Below are 27,594 nucleotides of genomic sequence, written 5' to 3'. Positions count from 1 at the left end.
TCTCCTAATCCACCGCTGTCCGTGCTCTGTTAAATAATCATTGCTTTTCCTCCCCAGGGCCAGTTTCATTTCAGAAGAAATGCCAGTTGATGCTTTAGAAATGTCAGGATTTCCACAAATCTCTTAGATCACTGCTCTGATGAGCCATCCATCTGGCAGCCACTAAGCCCCTTAGGGTTGACATTTATGTCAGAAGAGTTATCCTGGGGTCCCAGGCTCTAATTGGCTTCACTCCTCTGACGCATCTGGTGACAGCTGTCTCTCCTCTTGGGCGGTACAGCCCACCCTCACTCGGGAATGGAAATGCAAGTCTGGAGCCCCGGGCAGAGGTGTGCATCCCACCCAAGTCTCCCTGCGCCAGCCCCATGAGGAGCTGCTTTTTGAGCAGCTTTCCTGAGGATACAGTGGCAGGTGTTAACTTTTTGTTCCTATGCTGTTGTCTTTTCACAGGGATTGACTACCTCCACCCGGACCTGGCCTCAAACTACGTAAGTACAAGCCAACCTCTGTGGGGACACACGTGTGTCTTAAGTGCTCTTTCTTGTGTCTGTCATTACTAGAAACACACATGTGCGCACACGTGCATACATGCACATGGGACGTGCACACAGGAACACATGCACACGTACACACACCCACACCAGAACTCCCTATCTTGTTGGAGCCACAGCTCAGGTTAAGGGCAGAATGACAACACGTGGGGCCCGGCAGCAGGCAAAGGTGGTGACTCTGAGAAAGGAAGAAGGAAAGTGGAGGTTCTGAAGGAACAGAGTGCTGAGGAAAAAGGAACAGAGAGGGGAGGAGAAGAGAGAGGCTTGGTGAGGCTTAAGGTCAACTCCAACAGAGGATGTTGAACAGAAGGGTGGAAACGAGTCCTTTGGGTTCCTGCTGGATGAGACCGATGGCAAACAGCCGAAAAATGCAGCAACTCGCACTGCAACCTTAGCTTTATGAGAGCAAGAACATCGCTTTTCTTAATCATTTTTGTGCTCATGAGCACTCCATGCCAACCTTCGCCCACGACACTGAGCTCAGCATCTAGGACCCCCTGACAAGTGAGAAAGATTACCAGAGGATCTCAGTGAACCACGCCCTCTGACTTTTGACCCAGCCAGTCCTGCCACTTTCCTGATAAAATTTACACACCCTTTAAACATAAGGGATCACTTTATTTTAACCCCAGAGAGTACGCTAGTCAAGCGTTGGTGTGTTCACTTAAAATTATCTAAACCTTTACTAAGCTATACTTCTCCTGTAAGGGCCAAGTCTAAGTATTTTTTAAAATTTTATTTTAGTAGCTGAAGAGACTCATATTAAGGAGAAATATGGACTTAGAGAAAAGATGGTTAGCAAAAGCATTTTGGGGTCAACATTCTGGGTCATTCATCCCGAAAGATGTGTGTGTCTACATTGCAAAGAGGGAATGGAGATTTTCCGCGTGTCCAGTGCATTGGGCGTCAGGAAACGAACGTTTCTATTTTCTGCCTAGGTCTTATAAATCTAGAAGCATATACTTTGGGCTGAGCATCTTTTTTAATAATAATAATAATAAGTTAAGTGAATCATAGGTACAGTCCAGCCAACGTGCCCCCAAAGAGAAATGACAGAAATTCACCCAAAGCCCTGAGACGAGAACCCACTCCGGTAGATAAGACAGCAAAGAACTGCCTGCGGGTTGTAGGTTGCACCTCAGCATGGTCTGCAGAATCTAAGGAAACAATTTTCTCCTCCCGTGACCACCTCCCCACGGCAAGCCCACTGTTGCCCATCTGCTCCTTCTGCCTCCATAAAGGGACTGCCCGACAAAAGGCCTCCCACTTTCCCCACTGCCCTCCCTTTCTCTGCCTCCCCAAGAACCGCAGGGCCCTGGAAAGTTCTCCAAAGCACAGATTCAGAAACGCAAGTATTACATTTTCTCCAGGACTCTCATACCCAGAGGCCTTTCCTTACAAAGAAAGGGCAGGGACAGTAGACTGCAGGGGTGATCCCCTCCACTTTATACGTTATGGACATCTTTAAATTATTAAATATTCTTCAAAACATGATTATAAGGACTATTATAGTATTGCCTCATGCTGTAATTTATTTAAACTTTTCAAATCCCCAAATGTTGGACAACTAGTTTGCTTCCAATGAGTATCTCACTCTGAGAATGATAGACAGTGACAAGGGTGGCAGAGGGGCTCCAAACCATAACTTGCTAAGCAGAGCTGAGAGAACCAGGAAAAAACAACTTAGGAGGCACATTAAATATGTTTTCAAATACTTGGAGTTCTCCATGTGGGATAAGGCCTTCAACTTGTTCAGTAATTTATCCCAAGAAAATTCCCACCAATGGGTGACAACTGTGGGAAACATATGTTAGTTCAGTTAAAGGAAGAACTGTCCAGTGATGAAGGTTAATTAAAAAAAAGAAAAAAGGAGTTAGCTCTCCCAGGAAGTAATCAGTTCTCCATATCTGAAAATGTTCAAGAAGAGGGTTGACAGCCATTTGGCAAGGACGCTGTCGAGAAGATGACAATGTCTCCACTAAACTTAAACTAGGGGACATGTAAGAATTGAGCAGAAAATGTGAGTTCTGTGCAAAACGGCTCGTTTTGACAACTTCCATCCAGAGGAAGGTTCAAATCTTTAGCATTTATCAAACACTTGGAACCTTACAAAGAAATTGTATCTAATTACACATGGCTGTGAGAAGTTTCCATGTCTTTGGTGGAGGTAAGAAAACTGAACATGCAAATATCTTATCCGTAACTCCTCCGCAAGAACGTGAACCGACTGGTTCTCGCTGGTCACCGTGTCTCTCTCACCCCCTATCGAGTTGAGAGTGACAACTTTGAAGCTACTAACCAAATTTATCTTCTTTATTTTTAATTAAAAATTTTACACTATAATTAACAGAATGAGGATGGCAAGTGGTGTAGACCCGCCCGGGAGAGCAATGAAATCAGCGAACGGTGACAAACTCGAAAATTGTTTGAGCAAAAGATTAACAGGCCGCTTCACACCTTGTTAGGTGACTTAATGGCTTGGATGGGATGAGCTCGCCCAGAGCCCTTCCAGGCAAGTGTATTTGGGAAGTTTTGGTTTGCGTTTCCCCCAGAAGCAAACCCTCAGGCCAGGGTTTGAGTGCAGGCAGTTTATTTGGGAGGTGATCCCAGAAAGCAGAGGTAGAGGAGGGTAGAATGAGACATAGAAGGGAAGGCAGCCAATAAATGGTGCATTTCAAACAAGTTGCCACGGTGAGCAGCTGGAACTGAATCCCACTGGGAAATCTGGGGGACGGTGTAGAATGTGTGCGCCGCAGTCATTCCACCCAGGATGCGACACCCGAGAAACGCAACTTCTGTCAGTCACCCGGTGAGGGCTGGTCCCAGGACACCTCACCATTCCAGCACCTCCTACCTTCCCACAGTCCCGGAGGAAGCCCTCAGCAAAGGAATGTGGGTACCTGCAGCTGGAGCTTTCCAGGGACACGAGAGTGACAGGCCAAAGCCTGCCAGGGCCGGATGCCGGCAACAATTGCCACAGAGAGGATGACCTGAAAATTTATTAAAGGTTAAAATACACAGAAATGTGCAGTATTGAGGAAACTCCTTCTTGCTGCTGATTAATTTCAGTGAGAAGTGAAAACTCTATCAGAGGTTCTAAGACAAATAGGACAAAAATCTCTTCATAATCAAACCAGGCAAAACATTTCCCAGGGCAGAATTATTTTCAAAGCTTGCTTATTCCCTAATATTAAAAGAGAAGACTCGGAGTACGCTGGTAGTCGGTGTCCTATTTAAACTGAGAATTAAACTCCTTTGGAAACTGCAAATCAATATATAAATGTAAGTCGTTAGTGTTAATTTAATTCAACAAATCTACATTGAATCTATTGAGTGTTAGGAGCAAAGGATAATAATAGCCACTTTTTTATTATTATTCTATTGTTCTGTGACTCATTTAATCAGGGAGATGCAGTCCCACTGGTAAATACTCACTATTCCGAGTAATTAAAATGCTCCTTTTTCCATCCCAATAGTAATAAAGTGAACTAGTAATAAAAAGACATTATTTTAGACCAAATCAAAATCAGAGTTCCGTTACCCCGTGCTGTCTGTGCAAACCGCCTGGATACCCGCTCTAACTCAATCGGGTCGCTGTGTTCCGGGCCTGCTATGTGCAAGCCCCCAAGGAAGGGAGAAACCGGACACAGGAATTCTCCAGAGGAGCCTGAGGGCGATGGGGATGCGGGTGTGGGACGCGGGTGTGGGATGCGGCTTACAGGGGAGGGCTGGGCAGCAGGGAGGTTGTTCGTGTCTGTACTGTGTGGCCTCCGTCCAGCGACAATCATGGGCCTGCATTCACATTCCAGTCAGTGGAGTAGAGGGAGATTTCTCTAAGAACGTGCCGCGGGTGACTGGGGCGGCAGCTTTCAGAGTGTGGGCGCCGCGGGTGGAGCAGAGCATCTCCTGCTTTGCTCCAAACGCCTGCTTTGCTGAAGCTATGGAGGTGAAGGCATCGGTGGTGGCTTTACAAAGTCCAAGGAGAGTCTCCTCGCTGTGGGCTGGGGTTTTCTCAGAGGCAGACCTGAGCCTAGGACTTAAAGACAAGTAGCTTATTTGCGAGGAGCTCCCAGGAAGCACCAGCCAGGGAGAAGGGAAGTGACACCACAAGGGAAAGCAATCGAGAAAGGGTTGTTACGAAGCCAATTACCTCCGAGGGAGATGGGACTCAATCTCACCGTGGAACTCTAGGAAGTTGTGTAGACAGAGTCAGCCTCAGAGTTACCCACCAACTCTTATCAGTCACTGGTTGAAGGCTGCACCCAAGGAGTGGGGCAAGGTAGGGATGCGGGGGGCTTAGCTCCCCGGCTCTTCTGGCCTGCTCGCCATACAAGCAGAATAGGGGCAGCGGACGCAGAGCCTTCCAGACTGCCAAGAGCTGCCGGTGCTGACAGTTGGCAATTGGCCAGCATGCAGGGACAAGATTCTAACAGTGTGACAACAGTGGAGACTGAGTCAAACCTCAGGGTGACTCCTGGCCTCCCAGCTCACGGTTGTGCAGCCTTAGACTAAACTATTAACCCTCTTCGAGCTTTAAGTTCCTCACTTGTGAAATAGGCAAAATGAATATCAGGTTTGCTGTGAGGCATCATTGAGATACTAGGTTCATAGGGTCTGCCAGATAACAGATGTTCAATAAACATTCATTTCCTTCTCAAAAGAGTTGAATCTACAACTCTGATGGAGCGGAAGCGGGAGCATGCCTCAAGACACCGGCGCAATTGCTCAGCGTCCTCCCCAGGAAGCTCAGGGTGAGCAAAAGAGAAAAAACCCGCCTCATGCAGACTAAGTGTGAGATTGAAGCTAGGAAAGCAGAGGCTAAAAAGCAGAGGTTACCAAAATAAATCTCAAAGATTTGTTGGAAAAATAAAATTTGATTTTATTTGAAAAATAAAAGACATTCAAAAAAGAGCATCCAAGCAAATAGAAGACAGAGAGAGAAGACCTGTTGCTCCTGGCCAGGGATGTGATGAAGAAGGATGCCCCAGAGAAAGCAGAATTTCTGACCCACTCTTCTCCATCACAGATCTTTCAACTAAAAGGATATTCATAGATATTCACAAGGGAGGCCTCATCCTCAAGATGGGTAAAGGGATGGTACAACAGCAATTTTTCCAAATAAGGTTTTCTCCAGGCCAGGGAAATTACATCTCCTGCTGTAGTGATCACAGAGTGGGGCACAGGCTTCTGCCCTGAAGGCGGGAAGGATGGGCCGCTTCTTGTACTAGGGCCTCCATCCTGCAGCTTGGAAGCTCTGGGTTTCCCTCTGAGCAGCTCCACGATCCTGTGCTGAGAATCTGTGCAGATCCACAAGCTCTTCCTTGAGTATTTCCACGAATTCTTGAGTGCGGCAAATGTGGAAGATTGCATTGACTTTAACTCTTCACCCTTCCATAGACCTACAGCTTCTGCCATGGGGCTTTGCAGAACCTCCCTATGCCTCTGCCATCACCATTACAGCATACCCAGGACAGCCCACTGGACCGAGGAGGAGGATGAGAGACGCACAGAGAAGAGCCACCCCAGCTGCCATAGCCTGAAGCACAGCCACCAGGTCGACCTGCAGAACTGCAGTAAGAAGCAGAGCCCCACCAAGATCAGCTGAACCCCAGGCAACCCCCAGAAGCAAGCAAACCCCCCCCAAGCCCGGCAGAGCTGCCCAGCCGAGCCCACCCTAGACCCCCTAACTCCCAGCGGAACGGCAGACCTAGTAAGTTTCTCCTATCACACATAAGTGATATAAGTGCTTATTGTTATTTGCTGCTGACATTTTATGGTTGCTCTTGCTCAGCAGCTGTTACAGTTACCCATATTAGACCCCCTCCTTGGGGGTCTAATCTAACTGATGCCCACCCTCCCTTGCCTAAGGAGAATATAGATTTCTCGGGCCCTGCCCTCGACCTACTGAATCAAAATCTTTAAAGATAGACTTCATCGCATGTATTTCTTTGAAAACATCCCCAGATTCTGATGATTAACCTCATCATTGATTTTGACATTTTATTCATTTATTCAATCAATCAATCATTCAACAATGTTATTCCCCTATAATGTATGACCATATCAGAACCAGACCACAAGCTCTTTGTAGGAAACTGGGTACTTTTAAAATTTTCTGTCCCCCTTAACATTTAGCACGGTGCTAAGCAGGCATTTAATAAATATTTGCTAAATTGCATTGGATATTCATTCATCATTCACACTTTTGCAAATGAATTCAGGAGCTGACTCATCTGACGGGCCTCTGTCAGTGCGGATGCGGAGCCCTAGCATGCAGACCCTCTCAGTCCCGCCTCTCAACCACCTCAGAGGTGGATTCCCCCCTCCACTCCCCATTAATGCATGTCACAACTGAGGGAATAGAGGACCTGAGAAGCAACTGAGGGCCCCATGGCCAAAGGCCTGGAGAGAAGTGATTCTCAACGTGGATAATCCACATGCAGATGACCAAGAGCTATTTCTTTTCTGAAATGTCTAGAATTTCTCAAGTTGATAGAAATGCAATTAAGCTCCCAGATGAGGGGAGGATGCGTTACGCTCTTCGGTGCAGTTCAAAGTGTGGAACATTATTTATGCTCCAGGGTTGCCATTTCACCAACGGAAGTTCTTGTAAAAGGAGGAAAGCCTATCCCTAAGGGCCTGCACTCTTCCATTCCTTTGATGGATTCCTGAAAGGTGACTCTCTGAAGAGGGGTCTTTGGAGCAGAGCCTGACGGAAGCGCCTTTGAGCCCGGCAGCCGTGTGCACGCCAGGGCTCCAGTTGGCACGTGGCCGCCATGATGAAAGGGCGCCTGCTGGAGATGAGCCCAGTGCTGGGCCCCAGTGACTCAGATGCTCTGAAGTATTGATCACACGCATCGCTCCAGGCTTTTAGACCCATTAATATTTAAATAGGCACATTAATATTGCATAGGAAATTGAAGTTTAAACAACCTTTGTGTCCTCTTGAAAGGAGGGGCTGGCTTTTTTCGATGTACTCATACTTTTGACCAGATCATAGTGAGCACTTTATCACCAGGAGGCCACACTGAATATTGGGGATAAGAACTTCTTTTTAATCATTAGGACAGACCATCAGTCAAATGACTATCATCTGATTTAACCCACGTGCTAGAGGAAACTGTCCATTTTTACAGAAACACACTTTGATATAAAAATGGGAGAAAATGAAATCTTGTTTAACTGAAATGAAACTGCTTGTTTGGACCTAGACGTACAGCTACAGGTGAAAGCAAAGAAAAAAATCTAGTCAATCACTTTTCCACATTGCTCACTTGAGTAGTTATTGTTCCATTGAAACTAGTCAACATTTAAGACACTTGTATTGAGTTCCTATTGTGTGCTAGATGCTGCACTAGGGGCCTGCATTATAAAATGTGAAAAATCTGGTCCCTACCCTCGGGGATTTCAGAGATGGCTGAGGGAGACACACATGTAAGTATGTAATTACATCATAATGTGCTCAGTGCTGTCCTGGAAAGAAAAACACCGCCCGATATGGGAATGTGGCAGGAGGAACAAGCAAGGCAGCCTTAATAGTGAGAGACAGAAAGATGCTTAAATGCATTGAAAGAATGTTTTCTTGAGTCGATACAGCATAGGAATTCATGTAGAAGCTTGATCTATATGATACTGAACAAGGGGTGAGTGGATTATAATTGGGTTTTCAACTGGAGGTTTGTTTCCATGGAGAAGCTAGACCAAAAGCAGCCCACAAAAATCATTTCCTGACCCCACATTCCCTAAAGTTCTTTGACAGAGTCTCATCTCTTCAACCAGATTTAAACAACTTAAAGATCAAGATCATGCCTTCCAATTCTTTTGTTTCTGAGAGAATCAACTGAAGGCCGCAGTCCCCAAGGAGAGTGTTAATAGAGATTCTTCTATGAATAAATGAATTGTGAGTGGATGGATGGGTGGATGGATGTTAATGAAACTATTAGGATTTTATTCTGCTTATCAACAAACATACCTATTCAGAAAAAGTATAGCAGTACTTACACCACGTGATAATCCTCAAGAAAGTCATTTATGCAAATATAAAAAAGATTTTCTCCTCTGCCTTTCTTTCTTTCTAACCCTCTTCCTCACTATCAGTAAACACTCATTGAATTCCCAAGATGTGAAACATTTCACTAGGTTTCCTACTTCAGGTTTTTATCTCAGAGAACCAAGAACCCTCAGGTGCCCAAGCCTTGCCCGGAGCAGACCTTACAGATAATGAATTCACCCATAGCTCCTTACGGCAGCTGGTGAGCAATGCTGCGCCTACTGAGGCGACAGCCATTGGTCCTCTCTCCCGTTCTTCATGGGCCTGGTTCCCAGCTGCACTTCCTTAAAGCCACCATTCTGGTCGTCTGACTGAGCGCGCCCAGACTCCTGAACCTGCGTGCCCCGGCCAGGAGAGAATGCCAGGAAACCACAGCGGAGTGGGCAGCCGTCTGCCATACCTGCCCAAGTCTTGTCACCAAACCACAGAGCCCAAGGGGATGTGTCCACTGGAGCCTGGCCAACACGTGGTCATCGCCAGGGCAACTGTGGGTCTGACAGAGACTGAAGGTCTGACCCGTCATCCAGTCCCAGTTTTTTGAAGTGGCGACAAAGACCAAGAAACAATGCCCAGGCCTCAATTAAAGAGGATTAGACCCTGAGCCATGGTTTTTCTGATGCATGATACACTTAATCATGAGGACAACAACTGTGATTTTCAATGAGATCCCGTTCTTCCCTTTAAAATCTTTCATTTTTCCTTGAAGGCAAAGCCTTTGTGGTAGGCAGAATTGTAAACTCTAAATTTACCCCCATAACTAGGTTACATTATATGGAAAAGTTAAAAGGATTGTTCATGTGTAATTAAGTTTCCTAAACAGTTGACTTTAAGTTAAACAAAGGGGGGATTGCCTGGGTGGGCCTGACCTAATCTGGTCTTAAAAATCTTAAAAAGAGGCTGTACGGGTCAGAGAAGGAGTGATTTTAGGCAATACAGTAGTCCCCCTTGTCTGCAGGGGACATGTTCTCAGATCCCCAGTGGATGCCTGAAACACGATAGTACCAAACCCTACATATGCTGTTTTTTCCTATACGTGCTCTCCTTTTCACATAAAGGGAGCACTTTGTGGCTTTCTTTTAGCATATCTGAATCACCAGCATCACTACTCTTGCACTTTGGGGCCATTATGAAGTAAAATAAGGGTGACTTGAACACAAGCACTGCGATACCAGGACAATTGATCTGATAACCAAGTGGCTGCTAAGTGACCAACCGGCAGGTAGCAGATACATCTTGGATCTTCTGGACAAAGGATGATTCACGTCCCGGGCAAAACAAAGAGGGCCGGCAGGAGAGTTCATCACACTACTCAGAATGGCACACCATTTAAAACTTATGAATTGTTTATTTCTGGAATTTTCCATTTAACATTTTTGGACTGCAGGTCACTGAAACCACAGAAAGTGAAACTGTGGCTAAGGAGGGACTGCTGTAGAGACTTTCGCCTGCTGGTTTCAAAGACACAAACTGCCCGTTGTAGAGAATGACGTGTCAGGGATGGTGGGCGGCCCCTGGAGCTCAGGGCCTCAGTCTTACAACAATGAGAGGCTGAATTCTGCCAACAACCCGAGAACTTGAAAGACGCCCCAAGCCTTAAATGAGATCACAGCCTCAGCTAACACCTTGATCTAAGCAAGGTGAGACTCTGAGCAAGGATGCAGTTAACTCACCACCAGAAACCCTGAGATAATACATACGTATTGTTTGAAGCCACTAAGTTTGTGGTAATTAGCTATAGAGCAATAGAAAATTAATATAATCTTCTTATTATAGTTGAGATTGAGCATGAACTGAATGACTTGCTTCTTCTCTGATTTAATAAAAGTAGACTCTTCTTCAGGTTTTACTTTGGTTAATATGGCTTTGGGTTTTTTTTGTTTTTTTGTTTTTTTTTTTGGTGAGGAAGATTGGCCCTGAACTAAAATCTGTGGCCAATCTTCCTCTTTTTTTTTTCTCTCCCAAAAGCCCCAGTATATAGTTCTATATCCTAGTTGTAAGTCCTTCTAGTTCCTCCATGTGGGACGTCACCACAGCACGGCTTTATGAGCAGTGTGTAGGTCCATGCCCAGCAACCAAACTAGCCAACCCCAGGCTGCTGAAGCAGAGTACACAAACTTAACCACTACACGACCAGGCTGGCCCCAATATGGTTGCTTTTATCTCAAAAATAACTCTATTATAAATAATAACTCTGTTACACCTGAGAATTAAGGAAGTTTAGTGTGGGAGTTAAGAGCTTTAGGACCAGACCCCCTGAGTTCAAATTCCTCCCAACTACTTGCTAGCTGTGTGACCCTAGGCAAGGTAATCTCTCTGTGCCTCATCTGTAAAATGGGTTAATAATAATACTGACTATTGATGGTTGTGATAAGTAATGAAGTAGTGTCACAGGGCCCCTGGAACTGCCCCTGGCACATTCGACGACCCATGTCAGAGGATGCAAGTTGCAAGTTAAGCGACTTGCCCGATCACGTAGCTAGAACTTAGCAGAAGACAATGGTAAACCTGTGACAGTCAGACCTCAGAGTCCGCGCTCTTCCCTCCTCCTCTTTTCCTGCCTCAAGGACACGTAATTACTTCAGAGAGCATTTTGAAAATGAGTTACAAAGGGCAATTAGTGCGTCGTTCTAAGTTTTCATGTTTCCCTCCATCTTCCTGTCTTTACGAAATGTGCCCAAAGTTCGTGAGGGAGCCTTCCCTCATTTGGCTTTTTAACCCACCATTTGGCCAGGTCCCAGATCCTACGGCATGCAGAGTATCTAGCCTACGGCCTGTCTGAGAACTACATTTTAGCTCCGAAGGTCACTTTATAAATATATTCTCGTTAGACACAGGTGCACAGACCTATGGAAAGCACGACATTGTGTGTCCTCATTGTTCCAAACGTGAACTACAATGAACTATGTACGTATGTGTGTACACACACACATATCAGAGACAGATGGAGAATTTCGTGAAAGAGGTTGAATTGGTTATTTGTTACCAGCTACCTTAGCTGCATCCCCTGAAAGCAGCTGAGACGGGATTCCGGAGAAAGAAACTTTGTTTGGTGAGTGTTCTCAGGAGCAGAGGGAGGGGAGCAGGACAGGGCAGAGGACAGAGTCCAGCCTCAGCCTGACCCCGGGAGCTCTGGAGCACGAATCATATCACAAAGCAGGGGCCTCCCCAGGAGGAGAACCAGCATGTGTACCCCGTGTCACTCAGTTCCTGGCTGCCAGAGGTTTCTGGGGCCTGTGTAACTTCCCGGGCTTAGTGACTCCCATTTGTCCAAGGGCAATTATCCAGAGAAGGAGACAGCTGTGACCTCTTAGCAGCCAACCCTCCCGGAGCTGGGGTCTGGATGCCCTGGCCCAGTGAAGGAATCAGGCATTGCATGGCTGTGGTCCTCCCAAGAGAGGAGAGAGTCCGTGCCTTCTTACTCTCTCCATCCTCAACACTTAGCACATGACTTGCGACCAAACACATGGTCAGTGACTATTTGTTTGCTGAATGAGAGAATGAACGAACCTGAACCAAGGGTAGAATGGAAGGCGGGATGACAGAATGGCCATGGGGGCAGCAGGATAATGGCCCCCGTAGCCACGCTCTAATCCCTGCCACCTGCGATGGCGTTAGGTTACACGGCAAAAGGGACTTTGCAGATGGACTTAGGGTTACCTTAAAATAGGGAGCTTCTCCAGGTGGGACAAAGGTAAGCACGCATCCTTAGAAGCCAGAGGGAAGCAGAGAGAGTCAGACAGCGGCGTGCTCACGGGGCCGGAGGGATCCCAACATGGGAAGGACTCAACCCGTTGTTGCTGGATTGAAGACGGAGGAACGGGGACACAAGAGGAAGCCTGCCGCGGCCTGGGAGCCAGGAGTGGCCCTCAGCCCACAGCCAGCAGGGAAACAGGGAACTCAAAGCTGCGTTCCCCCCACAACCTGAGTGAGCACAGAGACAGGTGCTTCCCTACAGCCTCCCCCAAGAAGCCTTCGCAAGGGGCCAGCAGTGCTTGACCTTAGCCCAGCGATACGGACATCAAGCTACCGACCACAGAACTGTAATAAACTGTCAGCCATTTGTGTTGTTTATCCCTGATTAAGTTGGTAGTAACTTGTTACAGCAGCAATAGAAAACAATTTCAGGGGGCTGGCCCTGTGGCTTAGTGGTTAAGTTCGGTGCATTCACTTTGGTGTCCTGGGTTTGCAGGTTCGGATCCTGGGCACAGACCTACACCACTTGTCAGACACCCTGTGGTGGCATCCCACATATAAAATAGAGGAAGATTGGCACAGATGTCAGCTCAGGGCCAAACTTCCTCAGCAAAAAAAAAGAAGAAAGAAAACAGTTTCAGGCCATCTTCATGGAAAATGGTGTTTTTCCTCCACCTGGAAGAGAACTGAACACACAGACTTCACAAGTGGTTAGGGTGGGGTGTTACTCCTCAGCCACTGTCCCCACTACAGTGGGGACCGAGGTTAACCAGTTCTGAGGTCAGCAACAACTTGGATGACCCCAAGACTGATCCACGTGGAAGCCGAGGAAATCAGAGCCCCTCAGGCAGCACATGTGTGGGCCCTGACCGGGATTCATGCAGCCAAGGCCACCCCCTGGGACTTCTCAGTGATTATTCAGGGAGACCCATGGCCCGTGCCACTCCCATTTCTCCACCACGTGCCTTCTCAATGCCAGGACTGCCTTCATTTTCGGTTGAGCTGAGGGCATTTATCAGTGTTTTAATCTCTTTTCGATGACCAAGTTAACACGGTTGAAACCACTGGAAGAAGGATGGTCGGCCCTGGGCACACAGAAAGGTGAGCTTTTCTGTGACAACTCAAGGGATCTGAGGGGTGTTCTGGTCCAGTCCCTCACTCACTAAAAGGAGGAAGGAGGAAATGGAGGCTCAGGAGAAAACTGAATTGCCAGAGATCACACAGCAGGCTGGAGCAGAGCTCATCCTGGAACTCGGGTCCCCAGTGCGCCCCAATCCTCAGACATGGCTGCACCTGCTCACATCAAAACATCAGTCCACACCACAGTACGCAGCACATTTCTAGATGCTTCCAAGTGCTCAGACAGAACCTAGCCCAGGCAGAGAACCACCTGTGGGTCCCTCTGCGGGAGTGTTGAGCCTCTTGACCCCTCTCCACACAACCGTCCCCCACCAAGTGCTCCCAACCCACCCTCTGCCACCTGAGACCCCCGCACGCGGCCACCGAAGGAAGAACAGGTCATGCCTGCTCTGAGCCCTCTTCTTTTAGCATTTTCTGTCAGCAACCATCCCAGCTCTGGCCTGTTTTTGTCTCCAACTGCCAGCGCCTGCTGCTCCTTTTGGAGAATTGCCCTAGGACTTCTGGAGCCCTCTTTGCCCCGGCGCACGGAGGCCTGATATGTCTGGGATTTACGCCCCGCCGGGTCTTGGCACCATTAGTCTGTGACTGCCTGTGGGAGCGTGAAAGCCTTGTCTCCGGTTGGGAACACTCGGAGTTGTGACCAACCCCCCGGGGCCCCCTGCAGGGCTTGCCTGGAATCGCATCCTGGCCTGGCTTCCCGCCGGGTCCCGTCCTGCTTCTCGCCCTCCTTCGCTGGTTTCCCCTGGGAGCACATCTTCAGTCAGTCACTTGCCCCCAAGTCTTCCTCAAAGAGTCGGCTCTGGGATCCTGCTCTGCTCGCATCTGAGCAATCTGGAGCTTTGGCAAAGCAGAATCTTCCATCCTACATGGCCAAGGTGGAGAGAATCTCTGACGTAGAAGCAAGATTAGCTTCTCAACCATGGTAACCCTGCTGGCTCCCAAACTACGGGAAATTATTTTTCGCAAAGAAAGAACCCTTAATTACTAACCGATAATTAAAAGCTGAAGCCAAGTGCGGGAAAGCAGGGCTTGGCTGCGAGCAGCGTTCCTCATCGTCGTCCCCACTATGATGGTGAGGCCTGTACTTGTCACGTCGCGCACACACAGCCTCGCTGGCGGAAGACTAAGATGTATTACAGTGTGTGGGAGATGTTTTCATTAAGCTATGGAAATAGAAGGCTTATGTTTTATAACTCAAATGTTGCCAATTTTTTAAATAATAGGTTTGGTGTAAATCTAAGCTATTCAGGGAACACTGGTTCAAGGACTCCCATTGAGTCACCGCGAGCAAAAATGCATTGTTTGAGCCTCATGGTCCTCAGTTTCCCCATCTGTAAAACAGGGACATCATCTTCCCTGCTCCGGAATCAAAGGGGTGTGGCGATTGTCCATATTACTGATGCAAGCAATGAATCTTTGTTGATCTATCAAAAAATATAAATTGAACCCCCCAGAATTCTAAAGGCATCGATGTCCTCCTGGCACTGGCCCCGGACCACCCTCCCTTCTCCCGGCCACCACACCCCACAAACATACACACACATGCCCTCTCTTCAACTTGTAGAGAGTATCCCGAAAGACTCAGTGGGAGCAGCCGGTCCCTATGTGAGTGCCAGCATGGTGACCAGACAGGCACTGGGTCATTTGATACAGTCAGTACCTTGTTGGGGCTCCTACCAGGATCTTACAAATAAAGACTATAACCTCTGTGAGCAGGACCACAGCCTGGGCTCCTAGACCCTTCGGCTATCACTAGAGCGATCGCAGTTATCCCGTCCTGCAGGATGGTTTGGTTTCGGAGTTTTCATGTGTTGCTCATTTGGTCTTAGTTCACAAACTCCTCTCCTCTCCCATGGAGAGTTGACTGTTGGTCCACAGAGAGTCAGACCCATCTTTTCTCTCCAGCCTCTTCTCCCTGCCTTGGTCTGATATTTTGGCTCCTGCTGTTTGGTCCCTTAGTCTTGGGTGGACTTATTCTGAGACCGTTTGTTGAGTATTTACAATGTGCCTGGCCATATGTTTTATGCGCATTATCACATTTAATCTGCATGTTAAGCAGTGCAGTAGGCACTTTTTTGGTCCACCTCTCATAGACAGGAAACCGAAGATCAGAGCGGTTAATGATCTGCCTTAGCTCACACAGCCAGTGAGTAGTGAGTGAAATGTGATGTTCACCATCTGTCACACTTACTTTGTTCAACTTGACTGGACTCCAGTCGCCCACAGCTCAGCGAATGGCACTGCCATGGATGCAATGACTAACGTCCTAAACACGAAAGTCATCCTTGACTTCTCTTCCTTACTCTCTCCCATCAGCCACCCCATCTGCTAGTCCTTGCTCCACTCTGCAACACATGTGCTTCTCTCTGTTTCCGCCCTTGCCATCCTGGACCAAGCCAGTATCATGTCCCTCCAGGACACCACGAAAGCTTCAGCTGCCTGCTTCTGTTCTTGCCTTACCTAATGCCCCACAAACAGAGAGTTCGTCACAAGGAAAAAAAGTAGGAGAGGCCATGTCACTCCCCTGGTTAAACCCATCGGGGTTCCCCTGCTCCTGGAAGCACACCCCTTCTTCCCTGTGAGGGTCCACGTGTCCTGGCTCCGGCCACCTTTTCAGCCTACCCCCTGTTCACTCACTGTGTGTCAGACCTACACCGCCAGGACTTGTTCCTAATTCAAGACTTAGGAGGCTCATACACTGGTTCATCCCGCAGGGAAGTCCATCTCAATCTACGGATCACTCCTTGTTTAGTCCCTTCCTAGCTCTTAAAATAGCCTGTAATTGTGTATTGGGGTTTTGTTTCTGTGCCTCCCCACTGGAATGTCAGCTCCTGGCGGGTGGGGATCTTATCTGTCTTGCTCACCTCTTCATCCTCCACAAAGAGCAATGGCTGGAACAGAGTAGACGACCAACAAACATGTGTTGGGTGACAGACTGGCTGGTGAAGGAGTGCTTGGATTTTCTTCTTCCTTAGTCTTCAGCCCCTACTTCCTTCTGGCCGTGCTTTCTCCTCACAAAACCGCTCTCTGGCTTTGCTCATAGTAGAAATTACTTATTTATACCTCCAACATTTTGCTATGAAAGAAAAGCTTCTGGTCAATGCCACCAGAAACATAGTCTACACGGAAACGAACACTTTTCGATACTTCTCGGCTTCTAGGAAGAATGAGTGTTCTTCATACCACAGACCAAGGAAATGAAGACTCGTTTGTCCACACTGACTCGTGTCCCCCAAGAGAACAGCAAGAACTAGGGAAAGCAACAGGAATAGTTGTCTTTTTTCCCCAGCCTTATTGGGATATAATTGACACATAACGTTATGTAAATTTAAGATGTATCACACGTTGATTTGATACATTTATAAATCACAAAATGATTACTCCTGTAGTATTAGCTAGCACCTCCATCCCTTCACATAGTCAGTATTTCTTTTTTGTGGTGAGAACACTTAAGATCTACTCTCTTAGCAAACTCACGTATAGGATACACTATTATTAGCTACAATCATCATGCTGTACATTAGATCCCAAAACCTGTGCATCTTATACTGGGAGTTTGCGCCCTTTGAGTAATATCTCCCCATTTTCTCCACCCCTCAACCTCTGGAAACCACCACTCTGTTATCTGTTTCTTTGAGTTTGTTCTTTTCAGATTTTACTTATAAGTGATATCAGACAGTATTTGTCTTTCTCTGATTTATTTCACCTAACTTAACGCCCTCAAGTTTTATCTGAGTTGTTGCAAATGTCAGGTTCTCCTTCTTTCTCATGGCTGAATTATATCCCTTTGTGTGTGTGTATATATATATACACGTATACACCGCATCTTCTTTATCCATTCATCCACTGACAGAGGCTTAGGTTGTTTCCATACTTTGGCTATTGTGAATGATGCTGCAATGAACATGGGAGGACAGATGTCTCTTCAAGATTCTGTTTTGATTTCCTTTGGATATACACCCAGAAGTGGGATTGCTAGGTCATGTGGTCGTTCTATTTTTAATTTTTTGAGGAAGCTCCATGCTGTCTTCCATAGCAGCTGCACCAACTTGCCTTTCCACCACAGTGTACTAGGATTCCCTTCCTCCATCCCCTCACCAACACTTGTTATCTCTTGTCTTTTGGACGGTAGAAAATGACTGTCTTGATGCTTTTAACCCATTCACTTGTATCATATGCAATTAACAGTAGCCATTCAATTTCTCAAAGCATGCATTTTTTTAGCTAAAAATTAACCTAGGCTTCTTACACTCTGTTAAATATCTGAAAGATTTAGGAAAAAAAATTTGAAAGTGTACGTGGACATGTTCTTATCCAAGAAGTTTTGCTTATCCACTATTCCACTAGAAGGGAATTCCCAAAATATGGGAACTGTGTTCACAGAGCTCTCTCTAGAAACATGTGGGATTCTTATGTCATCATTATTAATACTAAACTGGCACCGTATTTGCAAATCCTTTTAAAGGAAAACAAACCTGCCCTGGAAACAATGCTTATAATTATAATCACAGATGCTATTTGTTCTTCACAGGGAATGCGTAAAATGTCAATTTAAATGCAAATGAATCTTATGATTCCAAATTAGACTCATTCCCTTGTATTGAAATTAATATAGGAAATAATATTGAACGCTAAATTATGAGTAATTAATACTGACACACACAATGAAAAAAATACACCCTCAATTCGATATTTTGGGGAGGAGAAGTATCGTCTGTGTGTGTGCCGTGTGTGTGTAAGTAGTAATGAGAACACGGTATCCCCAGTGTCTGGCAGGGTTAACGTACGGGATTAATGTGACAGAAATATGGGGCAGACAAATGGCAACAATACGTCTTAGGACCGAGAAAACTATTCTTTAGGTTTAAGGAAAGCATATGTAAACACGTATGTAAGTGACTACATGTTGTTTAAAAAAATAAATTATTCCACAAATACTAAAGAGCTATAAGGAGAGCCTGAAAAATTAAAATCTTCCTCTTAAACATAAAAACAAAGAGAACCATGGTTACCAGAGGGGAGGAGGGGAGGGAAGAGGGCGAAAGAGGTGATTAGGCACATGTGTGTGGTGATGCATCGTAATTAGTCTTTGGGTGGGAAGTTTGATGTAATCTACACAGGAATCAAACTATATTATGATGTAGATCTGAAATTTATATAATGTTATAAGCCAATGTTACCACAATAAAAAAAAACACAGAGAGGACCTTTGTCTCCTCTATAATCTCACCTGGGTGTTGGCAAACTATGATTCACAGACTGGCCACCTGTTTTGCAACTAGGTTTTGTCCAAACCCAGCCATGCCCGTTTGTTGACTTGTCGTCTATGGCTGCTTTCACTGTACAATGGCCAAGTGGAGCATTTGTGATAGAGACCATCAGATCTGCAAAGCCTAAAACTTTTACTATTTGACCCTTTAAGAAAAAGTCTACTGAAGTCCCCTGGTCTAACCAGCTGTTGATCGAAACTTAGGAAAATGGCTTTGTTAGAAACGAGAGTCCAGAGAGTTGCAATGTGGGTCCAGCCACAGCTGTACAACTTTCCACCTATGGGACATCTGGCAAGCTGCTAAAAGTCACGGGGGCATAGCATCCTCATTTGTAAGCTGAGAAAATTGGACTCCTGTCTATTGTAACTGTAAAATCTTATGAAATTCTCCTCCCTTCCAATAAAATCACTGATTAAGAAACAAAAGCTGAATTGGTTTTTACAAGGAAATGAAATAGTCAAGTAGTTTGAATCTACTTAACTTGGTTTTGAGAATGACGGACATAAAGTCAAAGTTATACTCCTTTTCCATGCATGATGCTTTCCACATTAATCACTGCATTGAGTGATTTCGAAGCGTTTTGCACTCATTGACTGTCTTAGCTTGGATTCCCCACAAGCCACCCCTGAGGCATGAATTCACAGAATAGTAGTTCATTTGGGAGATGGTCCCAGGAAGCATGAGTGAGGGAGGGAGTCAAAGCAGGGCACGCATCGGGAGTTACCACTGTGAGCAACTGGAGCTCAGTTCTGCAGGGCAACCCCGGGACATGGGTTAGAGCACACGCGGGAGAAAGAGTTGGGGTGTTACACACCAACTGCCATCGGTCATTGACAGAGGGCTGATACCAAGGTGGAAGAGAGAGCAATTTCCCGTACTTCTGGGCTGCCAAAACCATGGACAGATTGGGCCCCAGAGATACAGAGATGGCAATCTGGCAGAGAAAAGTTGAGTCAGTATGCATGGAAATGCTAAAAGCAAGGGGTTGTGAATGGGGCGTCCAACAGCATCTGCTACTCTTACGAAACTAGAAGTCTCTAAACTTTTTACTCACACATGCGTGTCTGTAAAAGGTTTCAAGAGCCTCCCCAAATACATTCGTGGTTATTTATTCACACAGCGTGTGTAGATACTACTGTGATAATGGACTATGTACATTATAAAATATATCCAAGAGAAAAATTATAAAGGATAAAATAAAAATATTTTTTAAAGTTATAATACATACGTATGTTCATAGCAGCATCAGTCACAATAGTTAAAAGGTAGAAGCAACTCAAATGTCTGTTTACAAATGGATAAACAAAATGTGGAGGCTGGCCCGGTGGCACAGTGATTAAGTTCGCACGTTCCGCTTTGGAGGCCCGGGGTTCGCTGGTTCAGATCCCAGTTGCAGACTGGTTGGCACACCATGCTGTGATAGGCGTCCCACATAGAAAGTAGAGGAAGATGGGCACGGATGTTAGCTCAGGGCCAGCCTTCCTCAGCAAAAAGAGGAGGATTGGCAGGAGCTAGCGCAGGGCTAATCTTCCTAAAAAGCAAACAAACAAAATGTGGTATATACATACAATGGAATACTATTCAGCCTTAAAAAGGAAGGTGATTCTCATACACGTGACAACATGGATGAAACTTGAGGACATTATGCTAGGAGAAATAAGCCAGTCAAAAAAAGACAAATGCTATATAGTTCCAATTACATGAGGCATCTAGAGTAGTCAAATTCACAGAGACAGAAAGTAGAATGGTGGATGCAGAAGCTGGGGGTGTGGGGAATGGGGCGTTATTGTTTAATGGGTACAGCCGTTCAGTTCTTTAAGAAGAGGAAGTCCTGGAGATGTAAATATACTTAACACTCCTGAACTGTACCTTTAAAAATGATTAAGATGGTAAATTTTCTGTTATGCCTTTTTACCACAATTAAAAGTAAATACAGAAATTATTTTAAAAATCAAGCTTAAAAAAGGAAGTTATAATACTTTCTCCCCCACACACCAATGGATTATCTTGCACATCCCCTGGGGTGGGCACACTCCATTTTGGAGAACTTTGTACAGAATGGCCAGTGTGTAACCCCACCCACAGTGTGATCGGTAACAGATTCTGAATAAAAAATCCTTTGGCCAGCTAGATATTGATTTCTCCATTCAAGGAAGATAAAACAGTATAATGGAAATGTCACTAATGAGGACCATGCAAGCAGTGGATCTGGGTGTAATCTTGCCTCTACTATTTAGTCACTGTGATTTGAAGCAAGTTAATCAACCTTTCTGGGTTGGATATTCCTCAAATGTAAAACAAAGAGAGTAATATGTTTTCATTTATTCATTCAACAACTATTTGTTGAGTACTAAACTATACCGGGAACTATGACATATTAGTTATCTATTGATGCATAACAAATTACCCCCAAAACTTGGATGCATAAAACAACAATCTTTTTGAATTTCGTACAGTATCTATGAGTCAGGAACTCAGGAGCAGCTTGGCTGGACGGTTCTGGCTCAGGGTCTCTCAGGAGTTTGCCGTCTAGATTTGGCCAGGGCTGCTGTCATCTGAAGGCTCAGCTGGGGCTGGAGGATCTGCTTCCGGACGATTCCCATGGGGTGGCTGTTGACAGGAGGCCTCAGTTCCTCCCCCGTGAGGGTCTTCAGGAGCTGTGTGAGTATCCTCACGACATGACAGCTGACTTCTCCCAGAGCAAGTGATCCGAGACAGGGAGCAAGACAGAAGCTACAATGTCTCGTATGATCTAAGCTCGGAAGTCACCTACCGCCGTTTTGCAATGTCCTGTTTGTTGTATACATCAAATTTGTTCATTGTGGGAGAGTCTAGACGAGGTCATGAGTACCAGGAAGCAAGAATCACTGGGGACCAGCTTGGAGGTGGAGATACGTTGATGAATAAAGCAGACATAGTCCCTACCCTCAAGGACCTTATTTTCTAGAGGGGGAAATAGACTCTAGATAAATAATTACAGAAGTCGTTGTTTATTTACAACTGTGGTGCTTTGCTGTGATGGAAGAGTACTGGTTCCTATGAATATATTTAATATGAAGAATTTGATCTTATCTGCTGGGTAAGGGAAGGCTTCCCTGGAGAAGAGACATTTACACTGATGCCTTAAGAATGAGGAGGAGTTAGATATCTGGAAGCAGAGAAAACAGCTTGTGCAAAGGCCCTGAGGCAGGAATATGCTCAGCCCTTTCAAAGATCTGAAGAAAGCTGATGTGTGTATGTTGGGGAGAAGGGAGGAACATATCAATCCAGGGAGAAAATGGCTCGAGATGACATTGGAGAATTAGAAAGAGACCTGCTTGTGTGGACTTTGCTAGCCATAAGGATTTGTGACTTCATTCTAGAAGCAAAAGGAAACTTTTTCTTCCAGGCAGGGGAGGGAGGACGTGCCTGGATTCGGTATTTTTAAAAGATCTGTCTGCTACAGAGAGGGATTGGGGGTGGACAAGGACGGAAGCAAGAGGACCATCTAGGGTGACTTTTGTAGGAGAAAGATCATTTGCAAGAGAGCTGTTGTGTTTGAGAAAAAAAGAGAGAGAGAAAAAACGTAAAGGACCCTGAACTTAGAAGACAATAATATCACTTCCCTCTTCCTCTTGAAAGAAAAACAAAAACAACTCAAGAACATTTAAAATAAGGTGATATCTACAAAACATATATCTCTAAAAAGAGCATACAAAAGTATTGTCAGGTGGCACAGGCCCCATGAGGCACCTCGTAAGCTCAGGCACCAGGGTCCAGAGAGGGCTTGTCTGCGGGAAACACAGAAGAGGAGACAGCAGCGGTCTTGACACCTCCTCCACCGTCAGCAGGAACCTGGACCAGCCCGTGGAGAGCTCTGAATAGCATTTACGATGCTTAATCAGAAAGCACGCAGCGCTGATCTGGAAATTAATTGGATGCTCGGGTTTTTTCCAGATCCTGGAGAGTTAGATGATGAGAAGATTTTGACAGGAATATATTTAGTAACAGTATCGCTGATGTTCAGTCCCAAGCAGAGACCCATATCTACTTCAGGGCTCATTATATTCTGAGTGACAATGGGTGCTCAGTAAATCTCTTTTGATTATGATGATTAACCATGTTGCCCAGAGTGTCTTTAATAGCTAGGGGGAATTGGACCAGAGCTGGGGTTTTCTAAATATGACCCACCGTGCTATTATTCATTTAATCATTTTTCTTTCATTGACTCGCTATTTTAACTTAATAGATTGCTTTTAAAGGTAACTGTATGCTACCATCATAATAGAAAAGCATGCAAATAGGACAATCATTAAAAAATAGTTACAGTGCAACCCTAAAGCCCCCACGTGTGGCCATGGTGGGTGCAGCACGCTCTGAGAACCGCTGTACCGGCATGTGCTTGTAGCAAAGGATCTCAGGAAGGACTAGCTGGGGTCACTGGTTCCCACAGCTGTGTGTGTGTGTATGTCGGTACGCAGAGATCTATACAGGGGAAGAATGGAGGAGAAAGAAAGGGCGATTTCTCAAGAGAGCAATGAATATCTATTGCATGAACCTACAGAAGCAAAGGCTCTTCAGGATGTGGAAAGGATATGAAAATATGCTCAGGCCTGGAGACCTCTTACACTTTGCAGCTGCAGGAACCACCATCTAAAAGACAGAGAAAGACTTGTCTTCTGGGCCCACCTCCTGGAGCAGGGACCAGGTCTCATTCATCCTATGTCTCTATAATCTGGGGAGGGGAGGGTGCTAAAATGGGTATGGGCTCAGTACTGTGTTTGCTGCTGCTGAAAAGTCCCTTTAGCCTTTGCTCTATAGGAAAACACCTACAGTTACACCTAAAGGTAGGTATTTACAAGGGGCCAAACCTATGAGCAACCTTGTACCTTGCTAGTGGGAACGTCAAATGGTGCAATTCCTTTGCAAAGAATGTTTGGCAGTCTCTTACAAAGTTAAACACACACTTACCATACAACCAGCAATCTCACCCCTTAAGTATTTACCCAAGAGAAAATGAAAACGTATGTTTATTAAAAGACACATACAAGAACGTTCATAGCAGCTGTATTCATATTAGCAAAAACTGGAAATCATTCAAATGCCCATCAACAAGTGAATGGATAAATAAAATTGTGATGTGTTCATACAATGGAATACTATTCCACAACCAAAGGAACAAGCTACTGTTGCATACAACAAAATAGGTAAATCTCAAAAATGTTAGCTAACGAAGGCAAATGCAAAAGAGTACACACTCTCTGGTTCTGTTTACGTGAAGTTCTAGAACAGGCAGAATTAAGTTATAGTGGTAGAAGTCAGAAGAGTGGTTGATGGAGGTAGTTGGAGAATAACTGAGAGGGGCCTGAGAGAACTTGCCAAGGAGATGAAAATGTTTCATATCTTTTTTTTTTTTTTTTTGAGGAAGATTAACCCTGAGCTAACTGCTGCCAATCCTCCTCTTTTTGCTGAGGAAGACTGGCCCTGAGCTAACATCCGTGCCTATCTTCCTCCACTTTATATGTGGGACGCCTTCTACAGCATGGCTTGCCAAGCAGTACCATGTCTGCACCTGGGATCTAAACCGGCGAACCCTGGGCTGCAAGAAGCTGAACATGCGAACTTAACCGCTGTGCCACTGGGCTGGCCCTGTTTCATATCTTGATTGGGACGTGGGTGTATACCTTGCCAAAGTTCATCAGGCTGCACACTTAACATCATATATTTTGCTATAGATAAGTTATATTTCAATTTAAAAAAATACAATTTTAAAAATAATCTATTAGCAAAAGAACCAATTTAAAAATCAATTACTACTGAAAACACCCCGTGACTGTGGGAAGAATGAGAGTGAGTACCTGCCCTGCCTGAGAGATCAGCTTTTTCACTACCCACCTGGGAGATGCTGTATACCCGCCCACCGCCCTAGGTTGCTTCCAGCATAAAAGACAATAGATGTCAAGACACTTGGAAACTCTCCAATCACCGTACAGGCTGAAAGGGATACTGTTTAATCATGATTACTAAATTCTTAGAACTGCATCTCTCTTGCTTTTCCCTCTATTTGCATTTTCAATACAGGAGGCTTGCTCGTCATAAAAAACGTTTCAGACATTACAGAAAGATATAGATAAAATAAAAACTGCAATTTCCCTCCTCTCCTCTCTCCTACCCCTCCTCTACGAATCCCGCTCACTTCTCAATTTTGATAGCTGTTCTGTGTAGACCCTTCCAGACTTTTTCTCCAAAACTGGACTCATACTGTAGATCATATCACGCAATCTGCTCTGTTATGTAAGAACATACTCTCTCCCATACTATGGCTACACCATCATTTATTTAACCAAGACCCTAAAAATTGGCTTTTTGATTCTCCCTCAATGTTTTGCTACTATAAACTATGGAATGAATATGTTTCCTTGAACATAGATCTTTGAATTCTCGTGTGAATATCCCTTTAGAATAAATTCCTAGAAGTGAAATTTCTAGGTCAAATTTCTAGGTCATGCGTCGCTTAACGATGGGGATGTGTTCTCAGAGATGTGTCTTTAGGCGATTTTGTCGTTGTGCAAACATCATAGAGTGTACTTACGCAAAACTAGATGGTATAGCCTACTACACAACTAGGCTATATGGTACTAATACTATGGGACCATAGTCGTAAATGTGGTCTGTCGTTGACAGAAACGTCGTTATGCAGCACATGACTATACATGCAATTTTAATTTTGATAAAGCTTATCAAATTATTCTCTGAAAAGATTGTATCAGTTTACAGTCCTCTGAAGAGCATCACTTCTCATTTTGATGAAAAAGAGGGGGAAAATAAAGTGGAGAGAATGTTGCCATGAATAAAGACTCTCTGATGCCCTTGAAAAGCAAAGGTGATGCTCAGGCCAACACGTTCCTATTTTCACTGCTGATTTGAAATATCCATAATTAGGAAATAAAACATGACTAAAATTTTGAAAAACTCTTAAGCAATGAGATTAATGAGGGTTGAGAGCCTATGACTTGAACATTTGCTGGTTAATAGATTTAGGGATAGAAACAGTGTTGCGTCAATTACAACAATTACCCAGCGATGAAGACGAATGAAGGGAGCCTCCCTTGCCAACCAGCCTCAACTTAAGTGCTGAGCAATGAGCGACTGCTGGGGGCAGGAAGGCAAAAACTGGGCTAGGACTGAGAAAGGATGCAGCTCTCAGTCTCCAAAATGTGTGCTGGATTCTCAGAAACAGACAGTCCCATCCCGCCTTGGCATCCCGGAGAACCCGTCTCGCACAGCTGGCCCTCCAGCAAATAGGACGGTTTCCACAAACACATTTTAGCTGTATTCCCCCAGGGTACTTTTTTTGTTCCCTTAAATGGAGTTAAACTCTTTCTGAACCTGAAAAAATATGACCCTGAGGGAAACTCAGCCTGTCCCTGTGATGAAATGCACAAACAGGAAAAGCACCAGAGGCAGCGCTTCAGCGACTTGCGGACCAACTCAGAGAGAATTCACCACCCACCCAGGAGTCAATTTAGTTGGAAGTAGTTCTTTAGAAGAGAAAAAAAAAAAGATTTGAGAAAAGAGATGGTCCATTCCAGAGTTCTGACTAGAAATCATCTATAATACTTCACCGGGATCAGAGCACTTCTTGTCACATAAAATCGCTCTAGTCGGGGAACCAGTGGCTGTTTTAATTCATTTTTTGTTTACAGAAAGTAAAATTTATTCTTTTGGGGCACCATTCCATGAGTTTTGACAAATGCATAAAATCGTGTAACTGCCAGCACAATCAAGAGACAGAACAATCCTATCACCCCCAAAATTCTCCCATGCTGTCCCTTTGTGGTCAATCCTCCACAGCCCCCACCCTCAGTCCTTGGACCACAGGTCTATCTTCTGTCCCTATAGTTTTGCCTTCTCTAGAGAATGTCGTATGCATGGGATCCTGCAGCATACGGCCTTGTGAAGCTGACTTTTCACGCACTTGTGGTCCGTCCATGTAGTTATGGGTGTCAATGCTTGCTCCTTTTTATTGCTACGTGGTCTTCTATTGTGTGGATGTACCAGTTTGTTTATCTATTCTACAGTTGTGGGACATTTGGGTAACTTGCGGTTTGGGCAGTTATAAATAAAGCCACTGCATAAATTCACATACAGGTTTTTAAATAAAATTTAGATTTCCTTTATCTTGCGATTACTGGGCCATAGGGAAACCCAACTGCTATTTAATCTCTAGAAAATATAACTGTCCTCAGAGTGCAAGGAGCCTGGAAACAGTTCAGTTGTCCCCAGGGTTGAGAAGGCTCTTCTCCACGAATACTGTTCTCACGTGTGTAGCTGGGTCCGGGAGTGCACGCCCTGCCAGCCGCGTGCCCAGCATGGGGAAAGGGACTCAGGCTGTGGCCTCTGATGCCTTCGGTTCAATGAGTCCAAAAAACCACTTGCTCATGTTTATTTTAGACCCCAAGTCAAGGTAAACCAAGAAACTTCATTTCCTTTCCTTCTCCCATCGATTTTTGCATCTTAAGAGTTTCATAAAGGTTGATAGACAAATAGATACTGGAATTTTTAACTGAATGAAATAAATTTAAATGGAATTCTCATTATTTTTCCATTTGAAATTTTTTGAAAATATATGCAGTCCCCAAATTTGAACATTAAATGTGAATTTGTAATGGGATTATAGTCTCAGAAAGCTAAAAAAAAAAATTATCATAATTACACAATCCCTATTGTATTCAACTCCTAGACATAATTTTTGAAGGTTTGTCTTCAAAAAGATAAATATTTTTAAATTTTTCTTCTTTTCGATCACAATTTAACACAGCTGAATTAAATTCAATGAGCATTTGATCCAGGCTAAATCTCACCTATTTGCAGCACAACTCATGATTTCTATCTGGCTTCCATTGAATTA

At 45.0% G+C, this 27,594-nt stretch overlaps 1 protein-coding gene across 1 annotated transcript in view; it reads left to right on the top strand.

The window, feature by feature from the left end:
• PCSK2 (proprotein convertase subtilisin/kexin type 2) overlaps positions 1-27,594 on the top strand; it is a 262,151-nt gene that overhangs the window by 148,752 nt on the left and 85,805 nt on the right. Inside the window, exon 5 of the mRNA XM_001491591.7 lies at positions 451-488. Within this exon, the coding sequence (XP_001491641.2) occupies positions 451-488 (38 nt within the window). The remainder of the gene's footprint in view (positions 1-450; positions 489-27,594) is intronic.

This window comes from Equus caballus, chromosome 22, assembly GCF_041296265.1.
Source record: "Equus caballus isolate H_3958 breed thoroughbred chromosome 22, TB-T2T, whole genome shotgun sequence".
NCBI lineage: Eukaryota > Metazoa > Chordata > Mammalia > Perissodactyla > Equidae > Equus > Equus caballus.
This window is presented reverse-complemented; position numbering and strand designations above follow the sequence as displayed.